The sequence below is a fragment of the Bos indicus genome, chromosome 2 (genome assembly GCF_029378745.1).
Source record: "Bos indicus isolate NIAB-ARS_2022 breed Sahiwal x Tharparkar chromosome 2, NIAB-ARS_B.indTharparkar_mat_pri_1.0, whole genome shotgun sequence".
NCBI lineage: Eukaryota > Metazoa > Chordata > Mammalia > Artiodactyla > Bovidae > Bos > Bos indicus.
The window spans coordinates 106,308,614-106,320,886 of NC_091761.1; the positions used below are offsets into that span (position 1 = coordinate 106,308,614).

The 12,273-nt window shown below is 50.0% G+C and overlaps 1 protein-coding gene across 2 annotated transcripts in view; it reads left to right on the forward strand.

Annotated features, from left to right (window-relative positions):
• PNKD (PNKD metallo-beta-lactamase domain containing) overlaps positions 1-12,273 on the forward strand; it is a 72,932-nt gene that overhangs the window by 43,949 nt on the left and 16,710 nt on the right. Inside the window, exon 1 of one of the 2 annotated variants that reach the window (XM_019976552.2) lies at positions 6,056-6,310. The exons of the other annotated variant lie outside the window; for it this stretch is intronic. Within the exon in view, the coding sequence (XP_019832111.2) occupies positions 6,150-6,310 (161 nt within the window). The 5' untranslated portion in view covers positions 6,056-6,149. Of the gene's footprint in view, positions 1-6,055; positions 6,311-12,273 lie in introns of those variants that run through there. 2 annotated transcript variants of the gene reach the window in all.

Below are 12,273 nucleotides of genomic sequence, written 5' to 3' on the forward strand. Positions count from 1 at the left end.
GCCATCTTTAGCTGTTGGAATTGCCTCTTGGGCCGCTCCCTCATAGACCTAAAACGGCTGCCATAGTTCCAGGCATCATAGGCAGGCAATAGCATCCCAGAAAAAGAAAAGAGCAGAGCCCTATTATATTCTGTTTTGACAACTATGAAAGGCCTATTTGGCTCAGATGATAAAGAACCTACCTGCAATGTGGGAGACCTGGGTTCGATCCCTGGGTCGGGAAGATCCCCTGGAAAAGGAATGGCAATCCACTCCAGTGTTCTTGCCTGGAAAATCCCAGGGACAGAGAAGCCTAGGGGACTACAGTCCATGGGATCGCAAAGAGTCAGACATGACTGAGCAACTAACACCTTCACTTTCCAGCCTATTTCCCTCCCCATCTCAGCCTGGAGCAAATCACCGTGTCACCTGGAGGGACTGACTTGGTATTTCGGTGCCCATGTTTTATCTATGCTAATGGGAATTATATCCATGTTTGATTCATAGGGTTGTCACGAGAACTGACAGTTAAACTCTGTAAAGCACTTACAATAGTGCCTGGCACATGATTTGTGCTATATAAATATTTGCTATTATTATCTAATGGCAAGAACTGTCTCATATTCCTGAGTCTAACCAATCACTTGGCACGGCCACGAGAGCACCAGTTGGCTTGGACCAGTCGGGAGGAGGGGCTCACATGGGAGCCTTAGCTGTTCACAGGCTCAACAGGGGTTAACAAGGAAAGCAGGGAGGGTTGGAGAATGGGTATCAATCAAGCAGCAGGATCAACGACACCGGTACTGTTTTTTAAAAACGATGTTTATTGACATATGAACTCTGTTCTGTTTGTGTGTATTCTGTTCTTTTAAAAAAACTTTTTATTTTGAAATTATTTCAGGCTTAGAAAACATTTGCAAAAAATACAAGGTGGTCCCATACACCTGCCACCTAGCTTCCCTAAATGTCCACTTCTTACTTTTAACTACACTGTTAGAATCAAAACCAGGAAATTAACATTGATACAAATCTAAAAACCTCTCTACAGTCATTATTCAAATTTTGGCAGTTGTCCCCCAGTGTTCTTTTTCTGGCCCAGGATCCAATCCAGGATCAATCATACCTCGGGTTCTAACTATAAGCACCATTTTAGGGACTTCTTTGGTGGTCCAGTGGCTAAGAATCCACCCTCCCAGTGCAGGGGACCGGGCTTCTATCCCTAGTCAGGGAACTAGATTCCACATGCCACAACTTAAAAAAAAAAAGACCCTGCATGCCACAACTAAGACCTGGAATAGCCACATAAATAAATAAATAATAATAATAAAAGAAAAGTGATGACACGCACATCATCTTTAAACGAAACAGAATAAAAAATAAACATTTTAAAGCTGCACAGAGGTTCATAGAACCTCAACTCTTCCCTTACTGCCTGACTTCTTGGCTATTTACAGCCTCACCATTGTGTACATTGGGGGCAGATCTTTTGCAGGTTGCTAAAAAGGAATTATTGAGTCAAAGGATGTATATTTTTTAAAACCTTGATGCATATTGGAATTGTTGTCTGGAAAATTGTACAAGTTGATACCCAATCTGTATGAATCATACAATTCATACCAATGTATGAATACTCAATGTATGAAGCTTTTGATAGAGTGGATCACAACAAACTGTGGAAAATTCTGAAAGAGGTAGGAATGCCAGACCACCTTACCTGCCTCCTGAGAAACCTGAATACAGGTCAAGAAGCAACAGTTAGACCCGGACATGGAACAACAGACTCGTTCCAAATGGGAAAGGAGTATGTTAAGGCTGTATATTGTCACCCTGCTTATTTAACTTCTGTGCAGAGTACATCATGCGAAATGCCACGCTGGATGAATCCCAAGCTGGAATCAAGATTGCCAGGAGAAATATCAACAACCTCAGATATGCAGATAACACCACTTTAATGGCATAAATTGAAGAGGAACTAGAGAGCCTCTTGATGAGGGAGAAAGAGGAGACTGAAAAAGCTGGCTTAAAACTCACCATTCAAAAAACTAAGATCATGACATCCAGTTGCATCACTTCATGTCAAGTAAATGGGGGAAAAGTGGAAACAGTGACAGGTTTTATTTTCTTGGGTTCCAAAATCACTGCTGATAGTGACTGCAGCCATGAAAGACGCTTACCCCTTGGAAAGAAAGCTATGACAAACCTAGACAGCATGATAAAAAGTATCACTTTGCCGGCAAAAGTTTATCTACTCAAAGCTATGGTTTTTCCAGTAGTCATGTACAGATGGGAGACTTAGACCATAAAGATGGCTGAGTGCCAAGGAATTGATGCTTTTGAATTGTGGTGCTGGAGAAAACTCTTCATTTCTTGGACAGCAAGGAGATCAAACCAGTCCATCCTAAAGGAAATCAACCCTGAATATTCACTGGAAGGACTGATGCTGAAACTGATGCTCCAATACTTTGGCCACCTGATACGAAGAGCTGACTCATTGCAAAAGACCCCGATGCTGGGAAAGATTGAGGGCAGGAGGAGCAGGGCGTGACAGAGGATTAGATGGTTGGATGGCATCACCGACTCAATGGACTTGAGTTTGAGCAAACCCTGGGTGATTGTGAAGAACAGGGAAGCCTGGAGTGCTGCAGTCCATGGGTCCCAAAGAGTTGGACAGGACTGAGCGACTGAACAACTACTGGGCTGGGCTGACTTCCAGCTGTGAGTGGGTCCAGGTCATCTCTATGTGTCTTTGACTCTCCTTAGTCCAGCATCGGACTACCCGGAATGTTCTCACGGTGAAAGTTGTGGCTAGAGTCTAAGTTAACCGTTACAGCATATTTAAGACCTCTTTTGTATCATGTCTGCTAATATTCCATTGGCAAAAGCAAGTCACAAGACCAAGTCCAAAATCAGTGGTGTGGGAGAAGTATATTTCACCTCCATGGGAATGCTGTGTAGTCACACGGTGAAATGTATATTTTCAGGGAGAGATGAAGAATTGAGAACCAAAATGCAATCTATTAATACCACACACAAGGAGAGAGCCTTTCAGGAAACTAGGTTGTGTTAAGATAAAGGCAGAACATAAATTAGATATGGACCCAAGGTCAAGGCCAGATTTTGTTTTTTTTTTGGTTCCACTACATGGCTTGTAGGATCTTAACCAGGGATTGAACCCTGCTCTGTGCAGTAGAAGTTCAGAGTCCCAAACACTGGAAAGTGAAAGTTGCTCAGTCATGTCCAACTGTTTGCGACCCCAAGGACTATACTGTCCATGGAATTCTCTAGGCCTGAATACAGGAGTGGGTAGCCTTTCCCTTCTCCAGGGTATCTTCCCAACCCAGGGATCGAACTCAGGTCTCCCGCATTGCAGGCGGCTTCTTTACCAACTGAGCCACCAGGGAAGCCAACCACTAGACTGCTAGGGAATTCCCAAGGGAAGTTTTTAAAGCAAGGAGATACTTGAGTTTGCTTATAGAGTGAGAAAAAGTGGAGGCCAGGAGAAATACTGCTTGACGATATGAATAAGAAGAGCTAATAGCATTTCCTCTAAAAATTTCGTATGTAAGTCGCAAAATTTGTAGAAGGCTGGCTGGGCAGGGAAATTACTTCCTCTAAGAAGCATATTGGCTGAAAGCAAAGGAACTGGAGCTGGGCCTGAGGTTTTCAATAATAACTGTGGATAATGAGAGGAGATCTCAGCAAAATAAAAGCTCTGCCAAGCGCAGGCTGATCTTCATCTTAGCAGTGCCCCCCAAGCCAAATGTCTGCAAGCAGTGAGGTATTACCGGGTATAAAGTGCAGGACAGGGTGAATAATGAAGCATCGATCTGGCTAGGGCAAAAGATTCTCATGGGAGAGGTGTGTATGTGCTCAGTGGTGAGGTTGTGTCCAGCTGTTTGCAGCCCCATGGATTGTAGCTTGTCAGGCTCCTCTGTCCATGAAATACCGGAGTGGGTTCCCATTTTCTACTTCAAGGGATCTTGCTAACCCAGAGATTGAACCCATGTCTCTTTAGTCTCCTGCATTAGCAGGTGGATTCTTTACCACTAATGCCACCTGAGGTGAAACCAAAGCGGATTTGGAGTGAATATTGAACGTCTTCCAGAATAGTTCAAGAGGGGAAGGTAGTTTCCTGGCCCTGTGTGAATTCTCCAAAACACCCACTCTCACTGCTTATCCCCAGCTTTGTCCAGCTCCCTGCATTTCATAAAATGTGTGTTGGATGATTAGCTACAATCTTGTAAATGTGTGTGTAGCATGAGATAGATTTAGCCTTCAATCATTTCTGTATCTGCAATCTCATGCTTGAGCCTGCATTTCCTGTTTCAGATGTCAGGGACTGTGTTTTGATTTCTCAATATCATGCCTGGCACAGCCATACCTGCAGAAAGGTGTGTTCACAGTGACTTTTGACCAGGCTCCATAATTCTTCACTTTGCATGTATAGACACGGACTTAGAGACACACAAGTTCCCTTGGCCCAGAAGGGCCTTCTACAAACTAGCTTGTTAGTGTTCTCAGCCCTGCCTCTTTTGCAGCGTACACAGGGGTTTAATTCATTTCGATCTGATTCTTGTTTATTGGGAGCCCTTTATGTGCCAGGCACTGAGAAGAAGCTGAATTATGGGTATGGAGACAGGAAGGGAGAAGGCTATAGTTCTGACCTTTAAGATAAGAGAAACTTAACTGTCTGGAGTTACAGAATGAAACCCAGGATTGGGTGTTGGGATTATAATTCAGTTTGGGGATAATTTAACATGTATCTTGGCTTTTTCTTCAGAGGTGGGTGAGGAGTGAGGCCTCCAATTCATTGTGCTAATGAGCCTATACCTGGATGCTCTCCACACTTGGAACTCAATCTTTAGATCCAGTGATCTACTCAGAGTACATCAGAGGGAAAGAGAAAATGTGTGGTTTGGGGGTCAGGTTATTCAGCCTCTCTCAAGCCAGAGCACAGGCAGAGGCAAAGAAACAGAAGAAAACAAGAGCCCTGCCTCCCCCACTCCCTCCCCAACCATCTTCCTGCAGGAGAGATCACTGCCTTCACTGTTTGCAGATTTCCTTCCCTCCCTCTGCAGGGCTAAGGCTAGGGTTGCAGCTGGAAGAAGTCCAGCCCCAGTTCCAGTTTGCCCAAATTTATAAAGATCACCATGCCAGTCTTTACATTTTCTTCCAGCCCACTGATCATAACCTCTGGAACTCATCTGGAAGGCAGTATGGTGGGGGTGGAGGGGTCAGTGATGTGGAAATCCCACCGGTTTGGGCTATTTTGGGTCCTATTCCTGTTTCTGCCATCATTTTTGTATAATCTTGGTGGAATCACTCCCTCTCAGCCTCTGGGATGTATTATCATTCAGGGCATGGCTTACATTTCACTTGCTCAGGGAAGCCCTTCCACATCTAAATTGGCCCTCTCTGATCTCCATAAACCACAGTGTTATAATCACACAGCAGGTAGGTATGTATGTGTATATATACATACATGTGTATATGTATATGTGTGTATATATACACACGTGTATATGTAAGTATAGTAAGTGCATAGATAATTGTTTGCTTATTTGGTTTGTTTCTCCCAGAGATTCTAGGCTCCAGGAATGCCTAGAATGTGTGTCTTTGACCCTTGCATCCTCAGATCCTGGCACGGAGCCTGGCACAAAGGAGGACACAGAAAATTCGTTTAGTTAATGAATAAATGAATGAACGGCAGCTGACCTACGTTATCCCCCAGGTTCCTTCCAGCTGAAAAAGTTTATGAGGCTAAGGTTTCCTGCCAAGAAGACGTCCCCAGGACCTCTCCCAGAGCTCCCTAATGGGGCAAGGTGGGGTGTAGGGCCGAGCCCCGGGCTCTGGCAGTTGTACACCGGGATTAGCGCAGGTCGGATGCTGGCTCCCGCGCGGCCCCGCCTTCCGGCCGGCCAACCCGGGGCGGGGCCAGGCCGCCTCCAGCCGGGTGGCATTCGGGGAGTCGACAGTACCCAGGGTGGCGAGTGGGCGGGTTCGAACTGGAGTCAATGGCGGGGCGGGGCCAGAACGCCCCCAGTCTCCCCGCCGGCTGGTGCAGGGGGCGGGGCCCCAAGCCCTCAGGTTCCCCACGTGGGGGCCTGGGCCGAGCCGTCGCCTAGCAACGCCCCGCCCCGCCCCCTGGGCCGCGGGCGCCTGCCCCCAGCATGGCCTGGCGAGGCTGGCCTGCGTCGTGGTTGTGGGTCGCCAGCTGCGGGCTGCTGCTCCTAGTCTTCGTCCTGCTCTTGAGCCCCCGCAGTTGCCGAGCGCGGCGGACCCTCCGCGGCCTGTTCATGGCGCGTAGCAAGAGGCTGCTCTTCCGAATCGGGTTCGTGCGGGGCTCCGGCGGGCTGCGGGGATCGGGAAAGCTGGCGTGCTGGAAAAGGGACTAGAGGAGGGGTGCTGGGGGAGGGCTTAGGGGTTCTGACAGGGCTAGGGCTGGGGGATCCAGGGCCGGAGCTAAGAACGATCAAAGAGGCAGGCTAGAGAAGCTACTGATTTTGGCGAGGGGGCGGCGAGGGCTGACGAAGTGAAGAAACTGGGGGTGAGTGGAAAATTGGGTTGGGCTGGGGAAAGCAGTTTGCTGGGGGAAGCAAGCCGGGGTAGCCAGAGAAGGGGGCTTTGAGAGGACCTCTAGAGAAAAGAGCCAGATGAGGGGTTGGAGAAAAGGGAGCTGGAAAAAGAGAACAGGTGCAGGATCCCGGGCTCCCCCCACTCCCCAAGTTCCCTCCGGTGGGCAGGTGCTGGAGAGAAGGAATGTCAGATGACTGAGTCTCACCTGAAACCGCTAACTCTTTCCGTGTGTCCGCGGTCCTGTCCCCATCACTCAGCTTCCCACCGCCCAATGCAAGCACTTCTGTCCCAAGCGGGATTCCCCACTCCCACTCTGTAGGTCAGTCTGTCCCTTTCCTTGACATCCCTGTCTCCCCCACCGCCCTTGTCATAAGCCCCAGCCTGTGAAATCCGACCCTAATCACTCAGCCTGACTTGTTGAAGGTTCACTGACCTCCAGTGACTTGTTCCTTTCAGACCTCCACCCCTTACCCCAGTCTTCACTCTTCTCTTACCCCTGCTTCTCCTGACAGGACGGAGTAAGATGGTAACCAGCCCTGTTCTGCCTTATAGGCAGTAAGAATCAGGGTAAGAGTCACAAGAGGAAGGCTTCCTAGGGTCTCCATCCCCTTCCCAGGACCAGCAGGGCCAGGGGGCAGGCCCTCAGACCACACTTGAAGGCCAGTGATGTTGGCCTAGGAACTGTGGGAGCCCTGGCCCAAGGCCAGGTTCAGGCGAGAGCTGAAGCTGGGGAATTTCCTGAGTTTCAGAGAAGAGGTTGTACAATTCACCCCTCCTCTCGTGATCACCCCAGATAGCCCAGAAACTTTATCCCTAGGATTATCCTCACTCAGTCTAAGACACAGAGATGTAAGGGCCCAGTGGGGGAAAAACTGAAAAAACAAGGGGTGAGGAGGAATCCTGTGTGTGTGCCTTATGGGGGCATTCACATCTCTAATAACCCACACAATGATCACATTCTCAATAATGCTCCAGCTAAGTCACCATTGCTCTGCAAACAGCATTAAAATAATAAGATTCACAAATATTTAAATATTTACATATGTGAGATTAAAAAAATATATTGCTCCTCACAAAATTTCTGAAAATTTTATAGCTCTATTTGGGGAAAGATTTTTAAATCTATTTCTAGCTTTCAGCATCAGTAACATTGAAGTCATACAAAAAGCCAGAGAAAGTGAAAAAGTCTCCACAAGTGACTGGAATCAGAAGTCCTGAGGTCAAAAATTTCCAAGATTGCCAACTCAGAATCCGGAAGGTTTGGGTATTCCTAGAACATGGGATCTGGGTGTTTCCAAATCCTCAAACCTGGAATTGTCCGAGAGCTTCTCAGGAATTCAGTAATCCATGAGCTTTCCTGTGGCTGGATTTCAAGGTTGCCTTGGAATCAGCTCCCCAAATTTGCAGAGCAGGAGGGCGTGCCTGGAATCAGAGTCCCAGATCCTGCCTGTCCAGGATCTGGGAAACAATCAGTCCAGTCCCTCGGGTGGGAGGCTGCTGGCTGCTGGGAGGGACTGGGGGTGTCAGCAGGAAACTGGTCTGAGGGAAATGGGCAGGTGTTGATGCTGTGAGGGCGTCTCCAGGAAGGATGGAGAGGGAGGGGCCGGGATGGTGCATGACGTGAGGGGAGGGGCAGAGCTCATGGACACACTCCACCCTGAACTTGTGGCTGAGGACCACAAGGAGAGGGCTGTACTGGGGGGCTGGAAAGTGGACAGTGGAGATGGGAAGCTGTACTGGGAGAGGAGTCCTTGTTGATGTTATCAGTAGTAACAGTCCTCACTGGTATTTGATGTTATGAAGTGTTATATAGGGCTTTCTTCAAACATAACCACCATTGTCTTGGGATGGCAATAACTGGGCACAGCAGAGGGTCGATCTGAGCTAACCTGAGGTGGACACACGCATTCAAGACTCTGCAGGGCCTGGGAGGCAATGTACAGTAGTTAAGCACATAGCATTGGGGTCAGATAAATCTGCTTTTGAATCCCAGCTTTATTGCTCAGTAGCTGTGTGACCTTGGACAAATAACTCCGCCTCTCTGTGCCTCAGTTGTTGGCATCTGTAAAGTGGGCCTGGTGATAGTGCCTACCTCAGAGGGCTCCTATGGGGATCAAATGAAATTGTACACAGGATCTGGCTTATAGTAAGTGCTCAGGAAATGTTAGCAGTTATTCTTTCTATAGTATGGGGGATGTGGGGAGGGAAGATACATGGCATTAGGCCAGCCGTGGCTCCTTCTGGAGCTTCCTTTTTTTTTTTTTTTGGCCACACCATGTGGCATATGGGATCTTAGTTCTCTGAGCAGGGCTCAAACCCATGCCCCCTGCAGTGGAGGCACAGTCTTAATCACTGGGCCACCAGGGAAGTCCCTCAACTTTTTTTTTTTTAAGCTTCCTTACGTGCTTCTTCCCAGGTGGCTCAGTAATAAAGAATCCACCTGCCAACGCAGGAGCTGCAGGTTCAATCCCTGGGTCGGGAAGATCCCCTAGAGGAGGAAATGGCAACCCACTCCAGGATTCTTCCCCAGAAAATCCCATGGAGAGAAGAGCGTGGTAGGCTACAGTCCATGGGGGTCCCAAAGAGTCAGATGCAACTGAGTGACTGAGCACACACACATTCTTCTATTGTCTTCCAAGTGTATCCTGCTCACTTACTCTCAGGAAATCCCACATCCCTTCGTTCATTCAGTGACCCCCACCCCTCCTTACTGCCCTGGGTCAGGATTGCGGGATCACTGATAGGAGCTGTTCTCAAGGAGTCAGATAGAGGAACAGGGACCCTAACTGGCCAGAGGCACAGGGCATGATAGATTCCCCAAGAGTGACAGGGTGTGCCTGGGCAGGCTAGGATTGGGAGTGTGTGCTCCCCTCTGTGTGCCCCCTGCCTCATGCCTCAATTTCCCTTTTGCCCCTTTGTCTTCTCAGTGGTAGTTGAGGAGGTTTGGTTAGAGAACAGGACCCTGAGCAGGGCCTGTCTGCAGAGGGAGCAGTGAATGGGAAATTAGGCTGAGTTCCTGCATGCAGGGATGGGAACCATCGTTCAGAGCTGAGAAAGTGGAAGGCAGCCAGCCTCTGAAATGGACAGTCCGGCAGACAAAACCCTCCCACCCTCCCTGACCAAGTCCCCTCTTCATTCCTAGGCATAGAGGATCTTTCTTGAATCTCCTGACCCAAGTGAAAAGCTGTCCCAGGACAAACATTGCTTGCTCCACTTCTGCAAGAGAAAAGCCCTTCTCTGGGGCCAGTGAGGACCAATGGTTTGATTTCAAAGAGAGGGCAGGAGTCCTGAGCTGAGGACCCGAGAGTGAATGGCCCACCTGCTTGTGGCCAAGGCCACACAGAGGCAGTGGGCTGGGCCATCCACAACACAGCCTTCAGGAGGGAAGCAGGGAGGGTCCTCTTCTGCAGGCCTTGGAGCCCAGGAGAGCCGCAGCACCAGCACCCATAGCGGCTCCTCTGCCGGATGTCCCCGTAGGTGTGCCCTTCCCCAGGCCGTGCTGCCTGCAGAATGGAGTCCACACCCCTCGCCCAGGCCTTTGGGGCCCTCCCACACCCGCTCCAGAGCTGCCCAATCCCACCTTCCCCAGGCCCTGTGCTCTTGCTGTAGTTCTCTCTGGGGTCTGCCAGACCTTCCTCCCTACATCAAATATTATTTCCTCAAAGCTCATCCTCAAACTATGCCCAAAATCTGAACACTCACCCCACTTCCACTGCTACAACCCTGAGCCAACCCCAGGTCGCCTCGCACCTGATCTCCTAAATTGATAGCTCCCTTCAGCCTTTGTACTCACAAGAGCACTCTCAGCAAGGCAACCAGAATCAAACCTTTAAGATTTAAGTCAGAAATGTGCCACTCCTCTGCTTAGAACCCTCCAGAATGGCTCCCTCTGGACCTGCCCATCCTCCACCTCACTGTTTTTGGTGGTTTTTTGTATGCCCTTCACCTTGCTCGTTGGATTTCAGCCACAGGCCACTTTGCTGTTCCTCAAGCACTCTGAGATAGTCTCACCTCCAGGCTCTTTTGTCGCTGTTCTCTCTCACTAGACCCTTCTTCCCCCAGATGGCCACGTGGCTGTGCCTGGCTTCCTTCAGGTCTCTGCTCAGATTTCACTGTGTTAAAAAGGCCTACCCTGACCACCCTGTATAAAAATCGCAGGGTCCCAATGCCTGCAGTCTTACTCCACAGCGTGCTCACGTGCGTGCTCAGTTGCTCAGTCACGTCCGACTCTGCAGCCCCATGGACTGCAGCCTGCCAGGCTCCTCTGTCCATGGAATTCTCCAGGCAAGAACACTGGAGTGGGTTGCCATTCCTCCTCCAGGATCTTCCCGACCCAGGGATTGAACCTGGGTCTCCTGCATTTCCTGCATTGGCAGGCAGGTTCTTTACCTCTGAACCACCTGGGAAGCCCCTTCTCCACAGTACATATCACCATGTGACATCCTATATATCGACTTGCCTGTTGTTTACTGGCTTTCTCCCTCAATCAGAATATGAGCCAGATGAGGGAAGAAACTTCTTTCACTACTGTATCCCAGCTTCCAGAGCAGTGGCTGACACAGAGTTGCCCTCATTAAAGGGCTTTGGAGTTAATAAAAGCTTGGCCCAAATGCTATCTCCTCCACAAAGCTTGTCCAGCCTCTCCAGTCAAAGTTCCTCACTGCCTCCAGACTGACCCCTGGCATTGTCTGTCCTCTTAGAGCTTTCATTGTGTATTCTTGCTTGTTCCTGCATCAGGTGTTCATAGGTGTGATTTCCTCACTGGACTCCCACAGGCCAAGCCCAGGGAACAGGGCTGAATCAGGAGGGCCTGGGGTTGGGGTGAGGAGGGGACGGATGGAGGCGGGAGGGAGGGCCAAGAAACAGACCCACACCAAACAAAACCCTAGGGCCTTGGCTGGGCAGGTGGCCTGGGATTTCAGGCAAGGAGACACAAATAGTCCAGGCCTCCTGCCCAGGACTGAGATCTGACTGTGCCTCTGGTCCTCCCCGGGAGCCCTCAGGAGCCACTCCTCCTCCCCTTGGGAAAGATGCTAAAGGCTGGAGAGGGCTGCAAAGTCAGCAGAGGACCGAACCGGATGAGGGGATGGGTATGAAGATGGGGCCTGTGGTCTCCCAGTCGGGCCTGTGTCTTGACCTGTTGCAGGCACTGCCCCTCTCCTGGTCATGGGGAAGTTGTCCCCCGACCCCTCAAGGCCTTGCTGGCAGCTTCAGGAAACTCTTCACCCTCTAGGGCCTTTTTCGCTGTCTCGTTATCTTCTTCAGTTTCCTCAATTTGGGGAAAGTGCAAAACATCTCGTGGCTCAGTTTGTTCCTGAGGGGCCTCCGAGCAGGCTGTGCTCCAGCAGGACTCTGTGTCCTGGGGGAGTCCAGGTCCCTAGGCCTGCAGACAGGCATTTCCTGTTTGCTTTCATAAAGATTGCCTGTCGCTGGTCAGATGAAAAGCCTGGGAAAAGCTGGGTCCCGGGTGGAGACCGGTAGGGGAGGCAGGCAGGAGAGGAGAAGCCAAAAGCACCCCCTGACCAGAGTCCTCTCAGCCTGGGCTTGTTGTCCAGCTGGTGGAGTCTGGGGCCAGGGCCCAGCTGGGACAGGCAGCCCCCAGGCTGTCTCAGGGCTGCCCGGGATGGCGAGACTGCTCACGGGAGGAGGCGGGGAGAAGAAGAGCTTCATTGTGTGCTCTCCACTGTGTGCCAAGAGAAGGGGGTGGGGGGAGGGCTG